The 25,810-nt window shown below is 41.1% G+C and overlaps 2 protein-coding genes across 2 annotated transcripts; one reads left to right on the plus strand and one right to left on the minus strand.

Moving 5' to 3' along the window:
* Positions 1 to 1,518: 1,518 nt before the first annotated feature.
* rab20 (RAB20, member RAS oncogene family) lies at positions 1,519 to 5,783 on the plus strand. The gene is made up of 2 exons (XM_010782333.1): positions 1,519 to 1,953; positions 4,535 to 5,783. The coding sequence occupies exons 1-2, from the start codon at positions 1,764 to 1,766 to the stop codon at positions 5,128 to 5,130; spliced, it is 786 nt and encodes a 261-aa protein (XP_010780635.1). The 5' UTR covers positions 1,519 to 1,763; the 3' UTR covers positions 5,131 to 5,783.
* A 106-nt stretch (positions 5,784 to 5,889) lies between these two features.
* Positions 5,890 to 25,454, minus strand: col4a2 (collagen, type IV, alpha 2). Its single transcript, XM_010782336.1, has 25 exons — positions 25,368 to 25,454; positions 22,918 to 23,101; positions 22,496 to 22,537; positions 22,184 to 22,258; positions 22,001 to 22,099; positions 21,661 to 21,882; positions 21,342 to 21,503; positions 21,077 to 21,247; positions 20,625 to 20,768; positions 20,416 to 20,541; positions 20,154 to 20,335; positions 19,766 to 19,829; positions 19,585 to 19,659; positions 19,368 to 19,475; positions 19,160 to 19,267; positions 18,985 to 19,056; positions 18,425 to 18,550; positions 17,461 to 17,577; positions 12,147 to 12,308; positions 11,699 to 11,797; positions 11,447 to 11,593; positions 11,241 to 11,357; positions 10,210 to 10,401; positions 8,035 to 8,321; positions 5,890 to 7,190 (listed from the first exon to the last, which is right to left on the minus strand). Exons 1-25 carry the CDS (start codon positions 25,452 to 25,454, stop codon positions 6,936 to 6,938), a joined length of 3,423 nt encoding a protein of 1,140 aa, XP_010780638.1. The 3' UTR covers positions 5,890 to 6,935.
* Positions 25,455 to 25,810: the final 356 nt, after the last annotated feature.

Consider the following 25,810-nt stretch of genomic DNA (forward strand, 5'->3'; position numbering starts at 1 on the left):
TTTACTTTTTCTTTATGGATATTTTACAAATCACCCTTTCAAACTGTATTCTTTTTTTACTGTCATATAGTATTTCATACGTGTTTTTCGTTTATTCTCTTATTTTTGTATAACTATAATGATCATATAAACGTGTGCCTCTGAAATAATTGTTTACATTAATGGTGACCAGAACGTTTGAGACCCACTGAGATAACACTGAGAGAGTCCTTTAGCTCACTGAGTTTCTCAGTCTGACAGGAGAGGACTCTCCTCCACTTTGTTGTTCTTTGTCCGTTAGCGTAGCTCGCTAGCACCAGAAGCTAACAACAACGATCTCCGGTACTGGTGCGCTCTCTCTCTCTCACTCACTCGCGCACGCACAAAATGGCTCGTTCCACACACAAACAGAGCCGAGCTTTAATGAAACACAGAGACCCAGACGTAATAGTACTGTACTGTATCATATTATTTTCGAATCAATACTTTTTCAAATAAATGATTTTTATTTTAATCTTTTTTATTATTTTTTTTATAACCATTTTTCCTCCTGGTCCCCCCCTGTCATGCCTCTGCGGCCCCCAGGGGGGGCGCGCCCCCCACTTTGGGAACCACTGCTTTAAAGGTAGGGTAGGCAATTCACTTCAGAAACACTTTTTGTTATATTCCATGGAATGCTCTTAACATCCCGATAGCAATGAATAAATTAAATGCTTTGAAATACACAAGATTTAATCTGTGGAAGCTGTGGCGCTGTAAAAAGCACGACCAATCATCTGAGCCGGCCCGGGCAGATAATTGGATGGCCTACCTGCCTGTCAGCCTTCCATCTCGTGCACAAACTTATCTCGTGCCCTCATTGGTCATGTGCGCGTTCGTGTGTGTTGGAGGAGGGGCTGAAGGAAGGGGCAGATTTTTTTCCGTTGCATACTTTCAAATTCTAGCGCACTCGAGCTGGTTTCTCCATTCTTACCTACCCTACCTTTAATCCCACTCTTCGTTAGAGCTAATTATTTCCCATTTCATGGCGTGTTCAGCCAACCTTTCATTTTTTGTCAATAATTTTCTTCAAAATAAATTGTATTTTTAATCTACTCTTCAAACACCTTAAATTATGATTACTCATTGATTGACTTTTTAAAATATTTATTTTAGCCAGAAGAATAGCTGTATTTATTAACTGTGCGCGGACTTCATCTAAAAGCCCAAATAAAATATTAAACGGTGTAAATGTAAATTCAATATTTGCTGCCAAATAATTTGCAAAACATTATGATTTGTGTGGAAACATTTTCATTATTGAGATTTTATTTTATTTACAAGGTGTCACATTTTCTGAATTGACCAATCAGAACTTTATTAAGCCTGCGTATTGTTTATGGTTGAATGTGGGCCGCGAACATTTTTTTGATTGAAGGGCCCTGAGCCCTGAGTTGAAAAAGGTTGGTAACCGCTGAGCTAGACTGCTGGGGCAGCTCACGGCCTGCCAGCAGTAGTAGAACCTGAAAGACACAGCTCAGGGTAAAATCACTAACTGTGAATCATTAGCTCCTCACCTACTTCCTGTTTCACCTCAGTTACTTTTTGAAGTTCGGACAACAGATTGAAAATGAGTCTACGCTGATGGTTGCCGCGCTGTCCCATATTTAAACAAACTTTCGTTCATAACATGGCTTTTGTCAGAGGAATTCGCGACTTGAATTTTACGAGCTAGACCTATTGTTTCACGATACGGAAAGAAAGAAAGAAAAGTATCCTCGCTGCAGCGGGACCGAAGCAGCACCATGCCCGAGGTATCAAAGATGAAGAAGCCCGACGTGAAGCTAGTTCTCCTGGGGGACATGAATGTGGGGAAGACCTCGCTGCTCCACAGGTATACGGAGAGGAAGTTCAAAGACACCGTCAGCACTGTTGGAGGGGCTTTTTTTCTAAAACAGTGGGGACCATACAACATCTCTATATGGGACACTGCTGGTAATATGTTTTTGTTATTCGACTTTTCCCCCTGTTTATTTAAAACTCTTATCTCATTCCTCCTGTTTATGAGCTGTGTTTACCTGATAAAGCGTGACCCCCACCTGAGGCAATCACAGGCATGTGACAGCCCAGTCTGCACAGACACTCTGCACCATCTGGGGAAAAACAACCCTTAAAAGCACATCAAAATAAATCTCCAAATATATACACAGTCACACACAGACCCCTTGAACCTCTTTAATAAACATGTAGACTAATCTACTGGGAAAACCTATAATCATTAACATGATATTAGCCCAAAGTTATTTGCTCCAAGTTGCTTTGTGTTCAGCCTTAATCTTAAAAGAAAAAATAACGTTTAAACTTAATGAAAAAATAACATTTAAGATACAAAAGTCTCAAACAACTCAACGTTATTGTTGATTTTGAATACACTTATTTACTCATATTGTTATTAACATTTAACACATCAGTTTCTGGCAGTTGGCAAGACTATCTGAGAAAATCATTTATAACACATCTGTTTTGGCTCTGGTTATTTGTGATTATCATCTCTCACAATTCTCCGTTAAAAATGCAGAATAAAGCATAAATTCTTTAATTGGAAAGAATGACATGCATTAACAATTAAATAACTAGTTTGTTCCAGTTTTAGCTGGTTATCATATGCTAAGGAGCATTTGACGCCCTTCTAAATACGAGTAAGCAAACATCACAAACTTACTCACCATGCAAACAACTGCTTGGTAAAAACAAACTCATGGAGGTCTTTTATATTATTGTGCAGTTAGCTTAATGTTGTTAATATAATAGGTCACTTCAGTTTTCCCTGCTTGCAAAAAACAGAGAGGTTAAAAAATCACGGTATGCTTTGCTTTCCTAAATTGCTCAACATTGGATAAATCTAAACCATCATAACCTGCACAGTCATCCGTGTACTTCTGCATTACTGCTAATTCTCGTACGCAGAACACATTTGACCTTATCATTTTGCATCTTAAAGAGCTGCTTCAGATAGCTTGTTTGATAGCTGCCCGATAAATAACAACAACTTATTTACATGTGATTTGGCCTTCATGACAGACACGTCAATTAAAGCTGAAAAAATATTAGTTTTTATATTATCGAATTTTCTGTTGCAAATGCCCTTTATTGACTATTTATTTCAGCATTACTTCTGTTATACAGAAACATGATTAGTAATCTCTATGCTCTGTCCCTGTTAACACCTTTTATAAAGAACTCTGTTAATTTGCCTGGAGGATTTGTTATCCACAGAACCAGTCCGTTATATTGCTCTCATATTGAATACATTGAATACATTGAAACTTGTGCTTTTCTCGAACTTCACTCCTTCATTTGCCCCAAGGATCACAATGACTTAATAAATCTTTGATCCTAAATACACATATTTATATTTTCTGTGGAAAAAATAATTTGGTGAATCATCAAGTTACTGCTGATGAAAAAGCTTATAACATTCCAGTATTGTATAAACATGAATTACAGTAATCCATCTAAAGCAAATACACACTGCCAAAAGTAGAGCTGGTGAGCCACAGAGATAAGGAAAGTCACAGTAAGCCATTTCCTGTCTATGTTCCCCTACTCCGTGACCTCTGACAGGACGTTGGTGTTGCATTTGATTTAGTCTGTGGTAGAAAATGCAGGATCAGCACTAAGTCATTTTAGGGCTGCTGTTTCAGAGCCCAGCGGCGGCCAGAAAGAGTAATACTGGTTGTACGAGGACCTGTAGGGGGATTGGCTCGGCAGCTCATTTAAAACATGCTGTTGCTTATTTTTCAGCTGACTAAGCCTGTTCTTAGTTAAGTTTCAAAGTCCCATGTTTCCTTAAACATGTTCCTCTTAACGGTCACATGACAGGGCTACCCGTCTTCCCAGGCTTCAACATATCCTTTCCAAACTTGCATAAACAGTCATTTCCAAAAGCATGAGAAGGAATGAATGAGTTTTATCACTTCAGTCAGTAGTTTGTAAGAAATACATTTCTTCCTGCCTTGGATCTTTAGTGTATTTAAGAAACTATTTATGACAAATTGATTTAATGAATACACTCATAGATTCTATTATAGCTGAAATTATTAGTTGATCCGTTAGTCGACCGGCACTAATAATCGGAAACAGTTTCAATGATGAAATAAAAGATAAACACTCTCTGGTTTCTTTGCTCTTTTACTTCATATATAATAGTAAACACAATATATTTCGGGTTTCCCAACAGTCGTAGCGGAAAACAAGGAATTAAAGAATGTTTATTTGTTAATTTTATGGTTATTTCCCCCAGTTTTCTGACATTTTAATGGACAAAATTATCAGTCAATCAACAAAATAATCTTAGTATTATCCAAGAGATGCCACTGTAGCATCGAGTCACACAACGTGCCCTTTCAACAAAGGTTGTCTCTGTTTTCATCCTGCTGACTATCTTGCACAACTTCGCTCTGTGCGGTGTGTCCTCCTGCAGTGCTGCTCTCACAGTCTGTTTTTAGTTTTGTATGTTTAAAGGGATTCATGTTGAAAATGAAGCCAGCATTTGTTTACCTCGCTGTCTCCTCAGGTCGGGAACAGTTCCACGGTTTGGGATCAATGTACTGCCGAGGTGCAGCCGCTGTCATCCTCACCTACGACGTGTCCAACTGGCAGAGCCTAGCCGAGCTGGAGGAGCGCTTCCTGTCCCTGACTGACACCGCTAACCACGACTGCATCTACGCTTTAGTGGGCAACAAGGCTGACCTAACGGACCCTAGAGCCCAGCTGTCCCAGGACTCAGATGAGGCATCCAAGGACCGAATGGATTGTGGGGAAGAGAGGACAGAAACCCAGGTTCTGTCTGCCTGCCCCATGCCCCCGGCCTCCCCTGTTTCCCTCTCGGGGATAACGCCAGGGAAACAGGTGACCCCCGAAGATGCAATGGCTCTTTACGGGAGAATACTGCGCTACAAGGGCCTGGAGGAAAAGAGCTGCCTGCCTGCAGAGAAGATGTGCTTCGAGACGAGCGCCAAGACGGGCTACAATGTGGACAATCTGTTTGAGGCCTTGTTTGATCTGGTGCTGCCCTCCATCCTGAGAAATAAAAATGAGAACCAGCATTCCCCCACAGTGGACCTGGAGGAGTGCAGTGGGGCCAAGCGGGGCAGACCCGGCTGCTGCTAGAGAGGGCTCCCAGCAGAGACTTGTTTTTAACAATAGACTATCAAAAGTTGGTCTGTGGACCAAATATAAACTGTGACGGTACTACTTAATTGCCTTGACTGAGACCTAATAGCATTAATGACCTCCCGGTAACACAAACAGATTCTGTGACGGTGTCCACTTACATTTTAAGGAATGGAAATAAACTTGTGCTGCGTTTTGACTAAGCTTTGAAGCCTTCATCCCCAACGACTGAAACCGCACTTGTATCCCAAAGATGTGCCTCGGGCCAGATAACACATAAATGCCAATCACTGATTTTTGTAAATGTTTTAGATTGAGAATGTCACAAATGTAACGGCACTAATTGTTAAGTGTGTGGCAGGTTGCACTGTGTTTATTACAGTTGTATTTTAAGATTACCACCAATCACTTGCTTTATGCTCTGTTACTAGCATTATTGCTGATCTTTATATTTTATATGCACATTTTCAACTTTTCAGTGATCGTATATAGTTAATACATCTGTAAAATGATTACGGCAATTGTTTTTTATCCAAGGGACAATGCACATCAATTAACATGAGCAGTTCATTCCATCACGTTAACCTGCCAGATTTAGCCCTACAGGCTAGTTTTGATCTACTGCCATAATAAAGATGTATTTTACAGCCTTTCTGGTCTGCCAGATTCAATAAGTATCTATCACTTAAGGGGTAACCAACCATGCTCTTTTATATACATTCTATGACCAGATTGTGAGAGTAAAAGGACACAATCAGAAATATAACCAACTTTAATCTTTACAATCCAATGAAATGATGAAATGACTAATATTCCAATACAGTTGTTTGTCAGTATATTCCCAGTTTATACAAACTGTTTATTTGCAACTCTTGGTGAAGTAGAACATTTGACCTACTTTCTAAATTGTGTAAAATACTTTAATCTCACCCAGGATCAGTGGCCGCAGCATGGATTTGCTGCAGTCAGACCTTTGATCCGAGCTGTTTGCAGTCTGTCTTGTTGGAAGTTCAGGTTAGTAGATTTATAAAGGAAAATGAGTGTGACATGAGTAGTATTAGATAATATATATATATTTAACCTCTTAAAGAGGGGCTTCAAATTCATTCAGCTGGTATAAATACAAAGATAATCAGTGCATTGTGTGAACATATGGGGTATGAAAAATAAAGAGTTATAGATGATTTTGCAATAGTTGATAAATACATAAAACAGAAGAACAGTTTGAAGACACTGTTGTATTATAAAAATACATTTTGAAAAGAAATGGAATAAAAGCAGGATAATACTGTCGATAGTATCAACCAACAATTGTTCAAGACACATTCTTCAATTGGCAAAGAAGCAGTGTTAGTGGCTTTATGGTGGGCTGTAAACCCTAAACAATACAAACATCTAGAGAAACTGAAGCAGTGCATTCACACGGGCGTCTTTGGTTCAGCTGTAGTGTTCTGATCTACTCTGATTGTTAACAATGAGTCATCGTAGCTGAGGTAATAAGTTAAACAGTAAGCACCAATCCACATTTAACATAAAAATACTTGTTTTCCCATAATGCTGTTGACTTCATAACGGGGCTTCTCCTGTTTTATCTACATCGGGACATTTCACTCAGCGTTCAGGGCATCGCACAGTCATTGCATATCTGAGCTCTGTGGCTCGGGGAGAATGTTTCCAATTTACATTGATCTAAATCAGTATTTGAGATCCCCCTCTGTTTGGTTTAGTACACAGATAGAGAGACAACACTAGGCCACTGTCAATGCAACCAATACTTTGTGTCCATGCTGCTGTTGCGTCTCTCACAAGTTCTTCATGCAGACCTGGCAGCGGCTGATGCGTGACAGCAGCTGACCGGCTTTGAGCGTCTCTGATGACGGCTCAGTGTGGAACGACTGATCTATGGAGGTTAGCCAGAAGCTCTGTTTGTTAGCAAAGTAGTGGCATGTGCCTTTGGCCCCGTTACACTCAAGGAACGGTGCTGTGCGGAAGTCCTCCAGGCAAGAGCCGGGCGATGACAAAGACTGACCTCCGCCTTCATTTCCTGCTGCTGTGTGCTGTGGAGACAAAGGTGAGAGGGCGACAAATGAGGCAGGTGTGAGTTCAGATCTACACAAGAGATTTTGGTTACATGTTACAATTTAGAATCTAAGTTAAATATTGATGTTGTGTACATTTTATTTTTGTCAACAAATCCACTTAACGATCAACACCAACAATGAATTAATCAACTAACAAGTTATGTATTTGATGGAAACGCCTAACATTGCATATCCTTCTATAGTAAAGACCTCTAATCAATTCAGAAAACAGTTTCCAACAAACACAGTTGTCTCATACTACATTTTCTTTAAAACTACCGAGTATCCAGCCTTGTCCGATAAATAACACTGCTTGTGATTAGGAGTTACTTTAAACATTCCTTTATGTTGCAAAAACACATGTAGTTCTGTTTGAGATGGGTTAATACAGACACAACGAACAAAAACCTGTAGAACAATGGAGGGTAGGGAGAGGAGTGGCGACCTTTGGTCCAAATCAAAGCAGCAGAGTATCCTGACTTTTAGCCACTAGCATGGGTCAAGTTTCATAAACGCTGCGTCATTGCGACATTGCAATACATGGGGCCATTTCGTGAAACCCTCCCTTTCTAGCTGACCAACACCCACACTCTCATTCTCCACATTCCCAGTTTGTCACCAAGGCGTTCTGTTTTACATTCTGTAATAATTAATCTGAGATTTTATGAAATTTCCCAAAAGCAAAAGAATACATCATACATCATACAGATGTTTTCACAAGCCAAGAAATAGAACCCATCCTTAGAAAATAGATCATCCCAAATAGAAGTGTTATCAAGCATTGTCCTCTTGTGTTGTTGTATCAAGATTGGCTACTCACCATGAGGAAGGAGTAGCCGATCCACATGCTGCGCCAGCCCGCAGGACACATAGGGATGGTGATGTCCTGGCTGTGGATTGCGATGGCAACTGATGGAGCTTCACATACTGAGCAGCGGCTGATGTACGGTTTAATCTCTCCCTCTACCACAGGCATCATGGGAATAGGAGCGGTGGTCGACAACCAGTAGGACTTATCATTCCTGCTGGCATAGTAACAAAGGTCTCCAGGGTTGCAGTACAGGAAGGGCATGGTGTTGAACCGTGGGAGGCAGGAGCCAGCCAAACCTGAGAAGGACAATACAAAATTATACTTTAAAAAAGGCACACATTTAATAAACAAACTTGAGTTAAAGTGTATAACACAATAAATAAGAAAACAATGTAAATAATCATGATATGGTTAAAACTTAAAACAGATTAAAATGATGAGAGGAAATAGGGTTAGGTAGAGATAAGAGATAACGTGTGGTTAAGCACAATAGAGTACATTTAAACTTCCTTACAAGTGAACACAGCAACCACTTTGCCACAACTGACAACTATGTGATATTGAAAAATGCTAAAATGAAGTATAACAGTACCACAAGTACAGAAGAATAATTCAAAAATCAATAACTTGACTAAGTAATGTCAGTTATCAGGCAGAACCCAGCAAAAACGACCCTACATTATACCAGAAGAATTAAAACTTCTTACAAATTATATAGAGCCTACCTAGCAAGTATGCCTTAGCTAACTTAGGTTAATTTGTTATAGGAAGTTATAATTTTATTTTTTCTTTGAAAATGTATGGTTTGTGGTGTGACAGTAGTTTCAATGCAAAATAAAAGGTCCTGAGTTCCTGGGAGCTCAAACAAGTGAAGGTGCTCTTTAGTCTGGAGCACAAAAGCTCCAAAAACAAAAGTCAAAGTTGTTCTTCTGGGAAAAGTAAAAAAACGCTTGGTTGCATTTTAAAGTTTTGCCTTGGCCTTCCTTATTTTTTGAAAGGAGTTTCTGCATCGGAAATAATGTTTTGATGGTCTAACCCAGTTTTATAGTCTTTATAGTTTTAATGTTTCACCTGAGAAAAGTGTTGAAAAGTGCTATATAAATAAACTTGCCTTGCCTTGGTGAAATGTGGTCAATTGTATAGAAATATAAAAAAAAGGATTTCTCTTTTTAGCCACGTCCTAACTGTCGTGCATAGTTCATTCACTTAGAAACAAAATCTGATTACATTGATGAAAAGTCAATGATTGATTTAAATGTTGGAAGAACCTCGTAACAGGATATGGGCGAGGTAAAACTTGAACATATTCAGAACCTTTTCTCTCTGCTAAACAGCCTTGTTCACATTAGAACGATCCACATTTAAAACAAACGCAGAGCTAACCGGGAGAAGAAAACAATGAATTTAGTGTGTTTGACTTGTTAAAAAAAAACATAAGAGAGATGTTACACATTAAATACAATATGAAATAACCATAAACGAATTCTCCATATTCTGGGGTTATGAGCTTACTCAATTATAAAAAAGGGGTCCCTTAAGAGAAAAGGTTCAGAACAACAGCTTTAGGAGGCATTTACATATACATATATTTTCAAGATTGCCTCTAACTATTGCAGGAAACGGTTTATTCTTGTCTGGACTTAATGTACCTCCACAAAGCAGCATCTCATTAGAGTGCCACTGTGTCTGACCCATCTGATTACTCGCTTTCTTTTCCTGCCACTTCTGCTTTATCGTTGTTTCTTTCCTTGAGTGTCTTGTTAAACTCCAATAAGCAGTTGTCATGCCTCCTCTCTGCCTCCTTTATCTTTTTAATTTAAGTCTATTTATAATATATTATCACATGTACCATCACATTTATTTCACCCCCATAATGCCACTATAGTTCTACTTGTAAATGTGAAATTGAAAAGTAAGATCCCCGGCTGCTTCAATTGAAACTCAGCCAGCACATGATGAGCCCGGCTGCTCAGGAATGTCTTCTGGTTCACTGGATCACAATGTCCTTTCTAACAGGACTGCACTGTAACAAACTCACACTGGCACATGTCTAGAGTAGACAATGCACTGATAACATTTTCTCCCAGTCTAACGGAGTAGCAAAATAATGTTCATTCACAAAAGAGATTAGAGATGACAGTCACCACGTACATTAAAATACCCAAAGATTTTACACAGACTTACCGAGGTCCTGGTTGTGGGCCTTCTCCTGGCCCTCGAGGTACAGCAGACTGTAGCCGTCCCACAGTTTGGACATGCCCACAGGACACATGGGCACCTGTTCTGTCTGACTGTGTTTCACCAGCAGGTATCCCACGCTGACGCTGCGGCCCGGCATACCAGGTAACCCATGGATACCAGGGTTGCCGTGGTGACCTATTGAGGAATGATATAATTATTGGTTTGCTTTCATTCATGCTCAGAGTAAGGCAATAGACGATTGGAAAATGTTGTGTAATTTTCCTCAGAGCCACAATAATTTTAATTCATAATATCATCAAAATAAGCTTAAAACTCCCAAGAGGCAATAAAACACACTGCAATAGCTTTGCACTTTTGTTAAGTAAAGTGTTTGTATTGCATAACAGATAAGACAAATCTTTCTCTAGTGAACATCCTTTTTAATTGAATAAAAACAACAGTAAACTGTTAAATAATGTCTTCATGAATCATAAGTCAGCCTGCATAAATAAAGGATTATTTCTTATATGTTAATTCCTTTTGAAAAAGGTTATATTTTTCACATTTCTACCATGATGAACTACACAGCTTTCTCAAGCCTCGCAGGAGAGTATTCACAATTATCCCGGCAATGGAGTTTATAGTAAGTGTTTTTATCGCTATAAAATCCTATATTGTTCCATCTCTACTCATACAGCAAAGACTTGATACATGCATTACCATTTACAGTAAGATGGGCTAAATATTAGTCATACAAACAAGTCATATAGCTCTGACTTTACTGATATATCTGAAAACACGAGGTGTACATGCATGTGAATGATTTCAAAGGTTCACTCAAAGTATCAATTATCTAAAATAATGACCTTTAAGAACTGGTTTAGGAACTCTCTAGCCCAAAGCCCAAAGCTATCAATGCCTATTTATTCAGACTTTCACAATAAAACCCCGAAAACCCTCTTGGGAACTGGGTTCCTGCTCAAGTCTGCACATACTTTAAATCCTTTAATCCAGGTGTATTAACCCTGACATACCTTCACTGCCTTCCAGACCGGGGTGACCCATTTGTCCGGACTCTCCACGGTATCCAGGCGTTCCTGGTGTACCACCAATCCCCGGCATGCCCTTCCGACCGATGGGTCCGATGAAACCTGCACCGGAAGAGAATACGTTTGTGTTGCTGAACCGGACACTACAATAAGCGATGCTCAACGACACATGTTTAATTAGAATGACTTACCTGTATCGCCGGGGGGCCCCTGTGGCCCTGATTCCCCTCTGACCCCCTCTGGTCCTTTGATACCCTGTGGTCCTGAGAGGCCTCTCTCTCCTGGGACTCTTACTGGAATTGGAAGGGGACCCTGGTTTCCTGGTATTCCACGAAAACCTGCAGCAGAGAAGGATAATCTAATGACCGTGACAAAAAAACACATAAACTCCCATTTGGTAAGGAGTGAGCTGTCTGTAGATTATGTGAAAGTGTATCATATACCTGTAGGTCCAGAGTTTCCTTTTAGGCCAGATTGCCCTCTTTCTCCCTTCAAACCAAAGCCTCCGGGAATGCCCATCACTCCTTGCTCTCCTTTTTCCCCTGTAAGGAGAAAAGCATACACACATAGGGAGTGATCATGTTATCAGGAAGTATGGGTGACAGGAATGAGTAGAGATGATACAAAAATCTAAAATGATTAACTCTCATTTTGATTTAATAATCTTTCCAAGCCTTTAACATTTATATATACAGTCTATGCCTTTGACAGAGAAAGTGCAACATACTGTTTGCCGACTATAAAATATGTTTAGGTTATTTCATTCTTTTAACGTTCAATCTTTCTACTTTATTGAATATCTTATATTTAAGATATTTTGTGTATTTTATTGATTTCACCTTGAGATCTGCTCCTGTAAAATGTTCACTCATCATTTGAACACATGCTTACCTTTCTTCCCAGAAACACCGTTTGGCCCCCTGTATCCAAAGGAACCTCTATCTCCTTTGAGTCCTTTCCTGCCAGGGATTCCAGGAAAACCATTTGTTCCCAGTACACCTTTTTCCCCAGGAGGAGCATCCACTCCAGGAAACCCTTTTGCTCCAGGGAAACCTGAGAAACAAATCATTAAGGGTTTATAAACATAGCATTAAAGCCAGTCTGAAGTGACACTTCCGTCAGTTCACTAATTCTTTTTTAAAGGGGACCTATCATGCAAAATGCACTTTTGTACGTCTTTTATATATGAATATGTGTCCCCGGTGTGTCAGGGAACCCACCAAGTGTCAGAAAAAACAACCCTCTCTCTTTTCCTCCATACCTAAATCTCTAAAAACGGGGCTGCAACGGATCTGATAAAAACTGATCCAGATTTGAACACTGTCCTGACGTCAGGACGGTGGCGCTACGGCTATTGGGCCAACTCTCCACCTATTAGGGGAATGTGGGGTTGGGCCACGGCGGCCATTGCCGCTCGAAAGCGCTGGAGACGCTGTAGTACATATGCCAGGCCTGTAAGTGGCGCTGTAGTCTGCCACAAAAGCAGCCCACCAGCAGATGACAAACACCCACCTCTCCGCCTCTTCCAAGGAGCTCACAGAATCAGCCCCCTGCCCCCTGCAAATAGAGCGAAATGAGGCATGGCTAAAATGCATGATCTGTTTGGTATTTTGAAAACAGAAACGTATAAATATACCTTATATAGGTATGGCCCTACAATATATCATTTCAATATAGCATGATAGGTGTCCTTTAAGTATCAGGTTCCGACTGGTCACAACAATAATTAAATATCACTCTTAATACAACAAATAATTAACATTTATCTATTATGGGGTGCACATTTAGCTGTTTGCTGTCCTTATTTATTTATGTTAAAAACTGGTTGCCACTGATGGCAACCAAAGGCCAATAAGTGGTTGACAGTTTTTCTGTATGGTTGACAATGGCAACCTGGCAACCGTTACTGTCGAGCCCTGTTAGATCAGATAAACTCAAAACACATCATCCTATTCACACGGAAGAGAAACCATACTGGTGTGCAGAGTGTGGGGAAACCTTTTCTAGAGGTAGTAATCCATGAGTGCTCACATTGCAGCTCTGAGAGCCAAGCTAGCTGTTTCCTCCTCCTGATGTCCTGAGAGCTGTATTGTTATATGTTAAGAGTCTTTCTAAATGAAAATCTGACCAACAGTTATTACTTTTCTAACAAGCATTCACACTATGCCAACACGAGGCCACAGAGATGCTGCTTCTCCTGATTTAATTCATGTTTGTAATAGTTACTGATCTATAAAGAAATGTTCTACTAAGCTGTGTTTCAACCATGGTTTTCTTATAGCCTTGTTATGCTTCAGTTCAATTTTACTGTTTTTCCTTTTTTAACATATTCAATGTCCCGGGTTAAACTTCTAGCCTCGTTGAGCTGCATTGAAGGGATTTTGTTTTACTCTTCATTAATCTGCTGAGTAGTTTCTCTAATAATATATTAAAGACCCAGTCACCACCATTGAAGGAAGAAGGACCCCAGGTCATAATGGATTATCCTAAAGTTGGAAGCCATCAGGACAATCCAGGTTACAAAACCTTCTTCCACCGTTCAATGTCCCATTTTATATGCTACCTTGCAAAGTCCAGACGGGCAAGTTTCTGGCGCGTAAGGAGACATGGCGGTCGAATACTTTTTTTTGTTCTATAAGCCCTTCTCTCCCTGATGACGTCTTATCGGAATCTGAATCAGGTTTATTACCAGGTAGGTTGACACATACGAGGAATTTGACTTGGTGTCATGGTGCATACATTTAAAGTAAAACAGAAATTAAAAACACAGAGAACTATTTTGGTTATTGGGCTGCAGTCAGGATCCGTGACCGCCTTCATTTGGGGTAGGGTTAGCCTGTGTCTTTACGGAAAGCCCATAGGATCATTTGTCGCAGTGGAATTTTTTTTGGGGTCTTCACTTTTATGTCCTGTAACCCTCAGGATATTTTAAGAAATGTAATATGACCGTCTTCCTCAGAATCAGATCAGAAATCATGGTGCATACATAACATAATTCCTGTGTCCAACCTCGGCAGCGATGGCAGGTTTATCAACAATCGTGCCACGTTCAAAGACAGAAAGCCTTTTTTCCTTTTACTTTTACTATTCAAGTTTATTTAACAGTTTAAACTAGGACCGGGACTCGATTAAAAAAATTAATCTAATTAATTAGAGGCTTTGTAATTAATTAATCGAAATTAATCGCATTTTTAATCACATATAAATATTTGACCTGAGAACAGTGAGAAGCAATTTTTTTCACATGGATTTTAGTATACCATTGAATAATGACTGAATACATAAGCTTAAGCAACAAAACATTGTTTATTTTTTTCAAGGTGGTACTTAGCCAAGACCAACAGAAAAGTGCATTTTTGCCATAAAGTGTAGCAATAGCATATTTAGGAATACAGTACATTTCAGAGATTCAGGTAGCCTATAGGTAGGTAGACCTTCTGTAAACTATAACACTTTGTTTTTTAAGTAAAACACAATACTTTCAAGTACATTCAGAACATTGTAAACCCTGACTATTAGAAAACATCTCTCTGTTGCTTCAGAGGCCATAACAGACTTTGTTGATTTCCCAACAGTTGATTTAAAAAATCTAATACATTTCAGTCCAACTCTCTCAATAACCTTGGCCAAAACAATAAACAGTTCAACATAAAGTGCCAGTTGCACCGACAACATAATAAATAGTTCAACATAAAGTGTACTGTACCATTTAAAATAAAATAAAAAAGTGCCAGTGATTGACCTCAATCCCTCCTATTCTTCCAATATCCTGATGAAAAATAAAATCTCTCTGTTGCATAGGCCACTGTTTGATCAACGCGAATTGGGTGTGGGTCCTTGTACTCCGAGTCGGGCTAACGTCCACGCTAGCTTCCACGCTAGCTGCTATAGGTTTTGCATTGAGGTGATACTTGAGGCTTGATGTGCTGCGGTGATATGCGAATTCCTTTTTGCATAATTTGCAAACAACNCCCCTCGCACGAAACTCTAGTCGACGCCCGACAGTCCTTCTCCCCCTCTTTTTTCTCTAGAGGCAGGAGGCACACAAATTAAGGAATTACAATACTAATATATCTTTCACGTAATAAGTAAAACAAAATTTCGAGTTATTATTTGTTTCTTTCTGGGAAACTGCGGCCGTGAAAAAATTAAAACCGGCCTTCTAAATTTGTAATTGCCCTGTAGACCTGGCCGTTGACTTTAAGAGCGCGTGCCAGGCGGAGCAAGGAACCTTCTTCCCGCTCTCCACCCACAAACAGTAGACGACCACCTGATTGGCCTCTCTAAATTTCACGACGAGAGCTGCCCCTCCCTAACGTAACTTAATGTCGTCGTCCTTCCGCCGTTTGCGAACGGAGCTCCTCCCTCTTTTTCTCGGTGTCGCCTCTATCTGTCAACGGTTGGTACCGGTACACGGTACCTGCCGATTCAAAGAAGAAGCGACGAACACCGTCTGAAGTCGCGGTGCTCTGTTCGGACCGTATACGATGTCGCAGAGGTCGCGACATGCTTACCGTTTAGCGAGCGGCACCTCGGTTGGCGTGATTAGAGGGATTATCTGCCTATCAGGTGGTCATATACTTGTGTCGGGTGGAGCAAGGACTGCAGTCTCTTGAAGGTTCCTTGCATCGTCTGCGGACGTCGTCTTAGCAACCGTCACGGCCAATCTCTACATCGCAATTACTCCTTTCTCTCTCCAAAAGGCCGTGTTAACTACCCCACGGCCAGTGTCCAGTGTATAAGAAATTAATATCTGCGATGTTGTTTACGTAAACGTACTATCAGATATATTATTTCTTTATTACTTGACTGCGCTTCAAGTGAAGTCTGCCGTCTACGATACAAGTTACTTGGGAGAATTACTGTCAAAGTCGTCCAAGGGACCTAGAGTTTCGTGCGAAGGACCTACCTTGCGAGGAGGACCTGTTCCACCTGCCCAGTCAACGTCGACTAAGACCGTAATTTCGCTGCAGTTTCCTCTATCTCCAAGGACGTTTTTGTCCCGACCGTTTCCTCGTGACCTCTCTTTCCATTCGTACCTGATTTTACGTACTCACTCTGTAAAACTGTTTTGTCTGCGTTCCACTATAGGTATTATATGTGTCTTACCAGCGATGTTATTATTCAATAAGTTTATATCATCGTCTTTCTAACGTGCAATTCTATATTAATGGAAATAGTTAAATTCGTTTGTCATACATGATGTAGTACGTTCCGTATTCTTACATATGTTACTTTACACACATTCCGAACTTTCTTTGACCAATAAGATTATATACTCTCAATTAGTATCACTAACAACATAGTATGTGTCAGTGTATCAGACTATTGTATGTGAATTCACACTACAGGAATGTTCCTCTCTTTCTCTTCTATACCCGAGACAAATAAAAATTAACCGAGAAACTAGCGGTGACTCGTAGAAGAGTGACCCATGCGGAAATCCAGGTACTCTCCGGTCCCATGGGATACTCAGCGACCAGACGGTCCTCAGGCGCAGACCAGGTTTACCCGCAGAGCCTCAGGGCTGGCTAGGACCTAACTGGGCGCAGTGGACTTAGTTCACTTTTTAATCTAACAAGTTCAGAATTCTACGAGTTTGGAAGTTTTAAATGTAAAACAACAGGCGACACGTAAATAACCACTAACTAACCTTTCAAGTGTAATTTCCATCGGGCGATCTTAAACTTTCATCGCACTCGGCTTTTTTTAGACCCGGGAACGAAGTCTGAAGGAATGTCTGCGGGTAGGGGGCGTGGTCAGTTGCAGCTCATTTGCATTAAAGCTACGTCACAGAATCAGCCCCTGCAAAAACAGGGCTGGAAAGAGCAAATAGAGCGAAATGAGGCATGACTAAAATGCAGGATCTGTTTGGTATTTTGAAAAAAAAAACGATATTTATATACTTTATATAGGTATGGTCCTACAATATATTGTTCAAATATAGCATGATAGGTCCACTTTAAATTAATTACTTTTTCATTTTAAACAACACCATGAGTACATCATGCAGAATACTAATAATCCAATGAATTGTGTGTACCCTTAAATCTGAAACTGGTTCTTTTAATTATATAGTCAATTAAGTGATTGTTTTCATACACAGTCATAGTATAAAAGGTGATGCAATACCAGGAAGAGTAAGAGAGATATGGCTCTGTTTATTTTTAATTTGGCTTTCTTTGATCCCACTGCATCTTCTCACCTGGGTACCCTTTAGGTCCATGAGAGCCAGGGTCCCCTATGAGTCCTGGTCTGTCAGGAGTCCCGTCTGGTCCAAATGGGCCTCGGAGTCCCGACGATCCAGGTTGACCCCGGTCACCTGATCAAGTGAAAAATTAGATTGTTTCAAGTCTTAAGATGCTTAAACCCTTTCAAAATTTACATTTTGTGTCGCTGTGCATTATTGGTGATTGATTGGAAAGTTTCACATTAAAAGGTAGCGCTAGAATTTGAAAGTACGGAGCCGAAAAAAATCTGCCCCTTCCTTCAGACTTCCTTACAGAGCCCCTCCTCCAACATACACGATCCTGGTCCTGGATGGATATCCTCGTGGATTCATCTTCTTATTAATGACACATGCATTTCTAAACATTTGGACTACCTATGTTGTAAATGTATTATCTTTTCAATTTACACACGGCATCTATTGCACGTCTGTCCGTCCTGGGAGAGGGACCCTCCTCTGTTGCTCTCCATGAGGTTTCTCCCATTTTTCCCTTTAAACTGTGGGTTTTCTCCGGAAGTTTTTCCATGTGAGGGTCTAAGGACAGAGGGTGTCGTATTGTCATACTGACATTCTGTACAAACTGTGAAGTCCACTGAGACAAATGTAACATTTGTGATATTGGGCTATATAAATAAACATTGATTGATTGACACCAACGTGCACATGACCAATGAGGGCACGAGATAAGTTTGTGCACAGATGGAAGGCTGACAGGCAGGTAGGCCATCCAGTTATGTTAGCCGGGCCGGCTCAGATGATTGGTCGTGCTTTACACAGCGCCACGGCTTTCACAGATGACATTTTTGTATGTATTTATTGTCAAAGCATTTAATATATTCATTGCTATCGGGATGTTAAGAGCATTCCATGGAATATAACAAAAAGTGTTTCTGAAGTGAATTACCTACCCCACCTTTAATGCTGAAGAGTAATGGCTTACCTAGAGGGCCCTGAAAGCCTTTCAAACCCACTGTGCCGGGAAAACCTGGCTGGCTGTTGGGGTCCCCGTCTCCTCCCTTCTGTCCTTTGCTTCCGGGTTCCCCAGTTGGTCCAGTGGTATCCAGACCTGATGAAAATATGAACAGGGGACAAGTGTCGGAGGTATTTACATAACAGAAAAATGGATATCCTCTCCACATTTAGTGAAGAATATACCTTGATTGACTTATAGTACAGTATACTTACTACTAAAAGCATGGTAAGAACATTTGTATCTTTAACCAGAAATGTCTAAGTAAGCAACAATCAAAGTTTAAAAAGTATTTTGGCAATATTTCTTAAGAGTTTCATACCAAGAAGAGCACATTCAATAATACATTAATCTCTCACGAGCAATAACAAGAGAATAGTGTGTTCAAGCTGATAGAGAAAATACGTTTTTGGTGGTTTTTAGCTTTATGAATGTATATAAAAGTTGTATCCAACCCATTTTTAACTGGCAACATTTGTTCATTATGTTCTAGTCGTGAACAGTACAAAGAGACAATTCTGGTTAAATACCTGGTGTGCCGGGGACACCCTTTTGTCCTTTAAGTCCATGTAATCCATAAAGACCCTTCAGGCCAGGGAAACCTGTAGGCATTTGTATATATCAGATGGAGGAATATGGTGGACCACAAGTAAAGTATGTATTTGATTGTAAAACAAAGAAAAGACATTGGTTTGGTTATGTTACCTTTGTTTCCTGGGAAGCCAGGAAAACCTGGGTGTCCGTCCTTTCCAGGAGTTCCAGTAAAGCCTTTTTGACCTTGGTTACCAGGAGTTCCCTTCTGCCCATCAGAGCCTGCATGAAACAAACAAAATTACAATATTGTGTACACATTGCTATTTCTTTCTGCTACAATGTCCATTATAACATCTTATAAGGAATGGGATTCTTTTACCTGTGTACCCTATTATTCCTGGATTCCCAGACTCTCCCCTTCTCCCTTCAATTCCACCAAATCCAGGCGTGCCCCAGTCCCCTGGTTGTCCAGGTAATCCTTTCTGGCCTGTAAAAGAGGTATTAGACATCACATGAGATGCACAAATGGGCCTCTACATGTTAAGTGATGCAGATCAACATCAGAGAAGATGGAACTGTTAAAGCTACAGTCATACCTGGATCTCCTGGAAGACCATGCTCTCCTCTCAACCCGGTGGTTCCTGGAAGGTCTATGCGTGGGCCTTTCTCACCTGTAATCAAAATGCACCATCACTCACAATATTTTTGCCACTTTTCTCACTTTATAAATTAGCATCTTGGTCTCCATTCATCTGGAGACTAAATATGAGGTTGTACCTTTAAAACCCTTCCTTCCTGTTTCGCCTGATGCACCATAGGCACCAGGACCTCCATTAATGCCCTGAAAAGTAATGAGCAATCAACATAAAAATGTGTCATTGTGACATGAGATGTTGCAATGAATATAATGTATTGAATAATAAGGTATATAAATGTATTTGTAACTTCAAGACAATTAACATTACACAAACATCCGAACATGACGGAGAGAGTACAATAAAAAACCATAGACTAAAAGGAATACTAAAGGAATGGCATATTGGAACACAGACAGACAGAGTCATCAAACAACCGTGCCTCTGTTGACGAGTAAACTGAATTTGAACTAAGTGGCTCTTTAAGGCGTAATAATTAGATTAGATTTTCCCAGTATGATTCTGCTCACCTTGTTGCCTGGCATTCCCCCAAACCCAGTAATTCCTCTGTTCCCAGTTGGGCCCGGCATTCCTTTTATTCCCAGCAGCCCCTCTGCACCTGGATCTCCACGGTGACCCTTGTTATTGCTGGGCTTTCCAGGATATCCGTGAGATCCCTCTTTACCAGGCACACCGGGCAAACCCTTAAGACCTGTGGAGCAGAGAAGGAGGTGAGGAAGTGAAGCCTGAGAGGACATAGGAAGTGAGAAGGAAAGAGTAACTGATGCACACCTCTCGGCCCGGTGAAACCTTGATTTCCATAATTTCCGAAGTCCCCCTTCGTTCCCTTCATGTCAACAGCCATCTGGGCGGGGATGAGAGGCTTATCCCCGGAGGGCCCTCTCAAACCACGATCACCTGGAAGACAGAGATGATAAGTCACACAGCTTTTGTTGTGGTCCCACTGTCATCTCAAAGACTTTATAAAAGAGCAGTCTCACCTTTCGTTCCACTTTGACCCAGCAATCCTTTTAGGCCGACTTGGCCCATCGTTCCTGGGTCTCCGCCTGGCCCACTGAAGCCCTTCCTCCCAAAATTGCCCCTGTTACCCTCAAAGCCTGACATGCCGGGAGATCCTTTGTATCCTGCAAAAGAGAAGGATCATCAGGAACCACTGAAGACACATTTTTCAGATCAAAACTGCAAATGACATGTTGTCTTATTATTTGACGTTTATTTCAGTCTGTATTCTTTAGAGAGTAGAATTGTCTTGTTTAATAACCCTGCTTCCTGATGGAATTCGTGATGGTAAACATTTTATACCAGAAACAGTAACAGGAAGGCATACTCATCTTCTAACAATGGCCGTTTTTAGATGGTTTTCCCACAACAAAGCTGCCTATACGTGTTCATTCAGGTAAGAAAAGGGTATTAGTAAATGAGAGGAACAAACCCTTCATTCCTGGAACTCCTGGGCGTCCATCTTGACCAGAATCTCCAGGTTCACCTGATGGGCCGTACTCTCCGGTACCACCATTAGCACCGTATAGCCCAGGGACTCCTTTTAATCCTATTGGACCTGGAGGGCCCGGGTCTCCCTCAACTCCCCTCTCTCCAGTGAAACCTGGTGAGCAGAATGAAGAGCCAGAAGGATGTTAGACGTGCACATTTCTATTAATTTCTGAGAGACAGTGTGTTGGAGTGTGTGTTCCTCTAACCTGGCTGTCCGGTACTGCCTGACTGCCCAGGTAGACCCGCTCCTCCAGGGTCTCCAGGGTAACCGTACTTGCCTGCAGGCCCAGGCCTTCCTTCCACCCCCTGCAGACCCAGAGGGCCAGTCTCACCCTTGAAGCCGATCATACCAGGCATGCCGCCCATTCCTGGAGAATGGAATAACAACATTAGTGGTTAATGGCTTATTTTTTCATAGGATGCCACCAATGCTGAAAGTAAAGCAACAATGAAGTGTGAGACGAAGTTACAGGAAGGTTAATCACATTGGATATAAGTTATAGACATGGTAAGGGTGTGAATAACCTGGATAGCCTTGATCTCCTGGATCTCCAGTCTGGCCTTTATTCCCTTGCAGTCCCGGCTGACCTGAGTCCCCGGGGGATCCTGACGATGCTCCAAAGATCTCTCCGTGAGCACCTTTTTCACCTTGCGAACCATATCTGCCCGGCACACCAGGCACACCAGGGGATCCTACTGAACCATTGCGGCCGGGAACCCCCAACTCTCCACGGGGGCCGGAAAAACCTTTATTCAAGAACCATAAATGTTAATAAAATAATCTGTATTTAGGAAAAACCAGTAGATCAGATGTGGTCAGGACTATCTGACTATGCCCAGTAAGCGTTTTCCTGTCACTCTTTACCATGTGGTCCAGTACGGCCACCTTTGCCTTGTTCTCCTGTTTCGCCTTTCCCTCCATGTTCTCCAGGTGGACCCTTTGATCCCTTTTGGCCTGGAGGACCTGTTGGTTCACAAAATAGAAACAAGGAATAAAGATGTACTCCAAGCAGGTTCCTGTGGACAGCACTCAGCACTTATTTCTTACCTTCGAAACCCGGTAATCCACTGGAACCTGGAAGTCCAGGTAGCCCAGCAGGTCCGGGAAAAGTGCCACAAGGACCTAAGGTTCAAATAAAAAGCTTTACGGCAACATCATGGTCATATGTAGAAGTTGAATGTGCAAATGACTACTTTGGTGCAAGTGGTTTTTATCTGCTGCCCAGCGTGGATTGTTTTAACAACATGACATCATAACTATATTAGCTAGTTTCTCTGTACACTTGATCTCAATTGGTTAACAAGAAACAAGAAAATGATCCAGAGGCAAAAGCAAAAACAAAGCTATTATACCAGCTACCTGTTACATCCACCTGTCCTCCATCTCCTGGACTACAGCCGCCTTTCAGTTTCATTGAGAGAAAAGGAAAAAGAAAGAGGCATTCGGAACAAGAGTTACTTTAAAGCACAAGCATTATCTCAAACAAGCTTTGCTGCAGCTTGTTTAAGGGATGCAGCTCTTGCATCAAAATGACCACAGGAGGCAAGAAAAAAATTAAATGGCAAAATACAAATGTCATGCTCTCTCCTTTTTTAATCTCAAGCTATTAATGTTCATTCCTGTTTCAGAGCTTTTGCATTTGATGACAGGCCAGGTAAAATGAAATAATTAAAAGAGTGAAAACAGGTCAAATCATTATAAAGACAAAGGCATTGAAGGAGAAATATGCAACACCATATTGAGATTGAAAGGACATAAGGAGGCAGACAGCCACCTCTCACCTGGAGCGCCAGGTGTTCCTGGAACTCCATCATGACCTGCAGCGCCATCGTCTCCAGGTAGACCACGTTGGCCCTTGAAGCCCCCAAGGACTTCACCGTCTTGTCCACTTAGCCCGGGTGCGCCGGGTGGACCAGGCTGACCTGAGTAACCTTTGTCTCCATATTGTCCTCTTGGACCTTCTCCCTGTACAAAAAGAGATAATGCCACTTTAGAAGAAACCCTAAGTCAACAGAATATGTGTCACGATCTGTCTGTGTTGTGTTTTGTCTTGTCTAGATCTGTCTTTGGTTTTCTGTCTGCGTTGTGTTTTGTCTTGTCTAGATCTGTCTTTGGTTTCCTGTCTGTGTGTGTTCCCTCCTACCTGTTCCCTCCTACCTGTTTTCTTGATTGTGTTCACCTGGTGCCCCTGTGTTTTCTCCTCCCTCCTCAGAGGAGGGAGGAGAAAACACAGGGGCACCAGGTGAACACAATCAAGAAAACAGGTAGGAGGGAACAGGTAGGAGGGAACACACACAGACAGGAAACCAANCTCTCTGCTGGAACTGCTACCTCCGCGACCCGACCACGGATAAGCGGGAGAAGATGGATGGATGGATGGATGGAGAAAAGAGGAAACGAGAAATGATGAACTGCCAGAGTGCAAATTAGAAAAAACAATGCTGTTTGAAAAGGGTCTTGTCAGTTGGATTGAGACCTACTTGAGGGATCAAAATAGTTATTATGAAGTGTTAAAGTGCACGTCTAAAGGCAAATAAAACTGCTGCACTTCTTTTACTGGGTGGCCACTTTATATACACCTGTAAAAACTAATGCAATCTAATAAAACTGCTCAGCTTCAACTTCTACCCGCACCAAGGTCAAATGCCTTATCTCCTAACATTAACAAAAGGAAGACATAAATAATGTATCCTCGCTTTGGTTTGGATCCACAAAAAAATGGTATTAGTTCTTTCTTGATCCATGCTACACCTTTCAACCAATTTACAAAAATAAGGGTATATATTTCAGAATAATTGCTCCAGTACAACATCACCACTATCTCTGACTTCAATAAGTAACTTATATTTGAATTGACTTCTCTCGAAAGTATTAACAACAACAATATGTTGCCAAATAGGTTCAAGTTTACCTTACTTACTACAATTGTGGACCTTAATGTGGAAACTAAAGTAAAACATCTGAAAACCATTAATGGTATATCGGTGAATAATGTTCTTTCCAGGTCTCACTAAACTGTATCCTGCTGTACAGTGTTTACAGCAGGTACAGCAGGTACAGCATTTGTAGCTCACACACACACACACACACACACACACACACACACACACACACACACACACACACACACACACACACACACACACACACAAGAATGCACTTTATCAGCTATGAAAGGACGCTGGTATTTATCAACCCTCTTTTTAAGTCATGCAGAAAGATAAAGTCCAGTGCACATAGTGTACCATGCAAGGAGTAAAGACATGGATATCTTTTTTAACTTAATGCTTATACACACATACGTATACATATGCACAGTTTTTTTTCTCCAGAAATAATCTACTTTTGAGTAACGACCCACCATTCCAGCCCAACAGTGTATGTTTTACTTCTTCCTCTTTGTCAATTATTACTTTTGACAGAACCATTTGTCATAGACAATTAGCCAGTTTGAAGAATTTCCTCTTCATGATGCTGAATGATGCTGTGAGTGTTTATTGGTACAGTTCCCCTTACTTCGTGTGCCTGAGAGGCTTTTCTTTCACCGTAACAATAGATAACATGACGCTTCATAGTAAAAAAAGAAGAAGAAAGGAGGCTGTTTCTTTCCAGACCTGACTCTTAAATTGCATCTATATTCTTGACGCTGTATTACATAATCTGACTGTAGTTTACCTTTTCTTTATGTTACGGTTTTACAATTATCTAGAATAATATTGCATATTGGGTTGAGTCAGTACAGTGGAAACATCACAATTATAGGCAAGATGTACAGATTTGATCATTTATCGACAAACTAATAAGTGTAGTCCTCTTTCAGTTTGGATCCGTAAAATGGAAATAAATCACAGAATGTCCGTTATTCATGCAGAGTTGGAGATGTTATGACAGGAAAGTTGTCTGTCTGTGGTTGGCTCTATTATAAGGAACAGCTGCAGGGTTGAGATCGTAGACAAAACACACACCTCCTGTTTCAAAAAGCCAGCACTCACACACAGCTGCATGCACACACACATCAAGTAGCCTCCAGTTTCGAGAGTTCATCTGAGGCTTTATCTCTCACTATCTGCATCTGATTTGTCTGTAAACTTGTTTAAATTGTTGTCTGACATTGTTTAGGCTTAGTGCTATTGTATTAATGCCTTTCAGACCCTTGGCTTGAGCCTCATATAACAAGGCCGAGAGCATTTGTGTCTGGGGACAAACAACATCCCTGTTTGTTGGTTCTCACAGGAACACTGTCCGCCCCCCAAACCTCAGAGGTCCTCACCAACTGACCCCTGAACTCCCAGTCCATGATAAAAAACACGATTCCCATGATATCTACAACCTAAACCCTTGTAAAGCATTGTCCTCGTCTTATGTTTCCACCTTGCTAACCCTAGAGATGTAAATGACACACACCCACTGAGCTACACGTGTGTGTGTGTGTGTGTGTGTGTGTGTGTGTGTGTGTGTGTGTGTGTGTGTGTGTGTGTGTGTGTGTGTGTGTGTGTGTGTGTGTGTGTGTGTGTGTGTGTGTGTGTGTGTGTGTGTGTGTGTGTGTGTGTATGTTTGTATCACCTGTTCGTTCTGATATTTTTGGTTGAATCTCCAAATCCTCATATTCACATTGCCATGGAGTGTGTTGGTTGTAAGTTGCTTTTCTGCTTGTGAAAATGCAGCAGTAATTCT

This window comes from Notothenia coriiceps, unplaced genomic scaffold, assembly GCF_000735185.1.
Source record: "Notothenia coriiceps isolate Sejong01 unplaced genomic scaffold, NC01 NC01_scaffold00024636, whole genome shotgun sequence".
In the NCBI taxonomy this organism is placed as follows: domain Eukaryota; kingdom Metazoa; phylum Chordata; class Actinopteri; order Perciformes; family Nototheniidae; genus Notothenia; species Notothenia coriiceps.

Bases quoted from the DNA above. Each gene is read 5' to 3' on its own strand.
- rab20 (XM_010782333.1), top strand. From the start codon at position 1,764: ATGCCCGAGGTATCAAAGATGAAGAAGCCCGACGTGAAGCTAGTTCTC. The intron at 1,954-4,534 runs GTAATATGTTTT...CTGTCTCCTCAG, and splicing joins CTCTATATGGGACACTGCTG to GTCGGGAACAGTTCCACGGT.
- col4a2 (XM_010782336.1), bottom strand. From the start codon at position 25,454: ATGGGAATCGTGTTTTTTATCATGGACTGGGAGTTCAGGGGTCAGTTG. The intron at 19,268-19,367 runs GTAAAAGAATCC...TGTTTCATGCAG, and splicing joins AGGAATAATAGGGTACACAG to GCTCTGATGGGCAGAAGGGA. The intron at 18,551-18,984 runs GTATTTAACCAG...TATTTTCATCAG, and splicing joins GGGTGTCCCCGGCACACCAG to GTCTGGATACCACTGGACCA.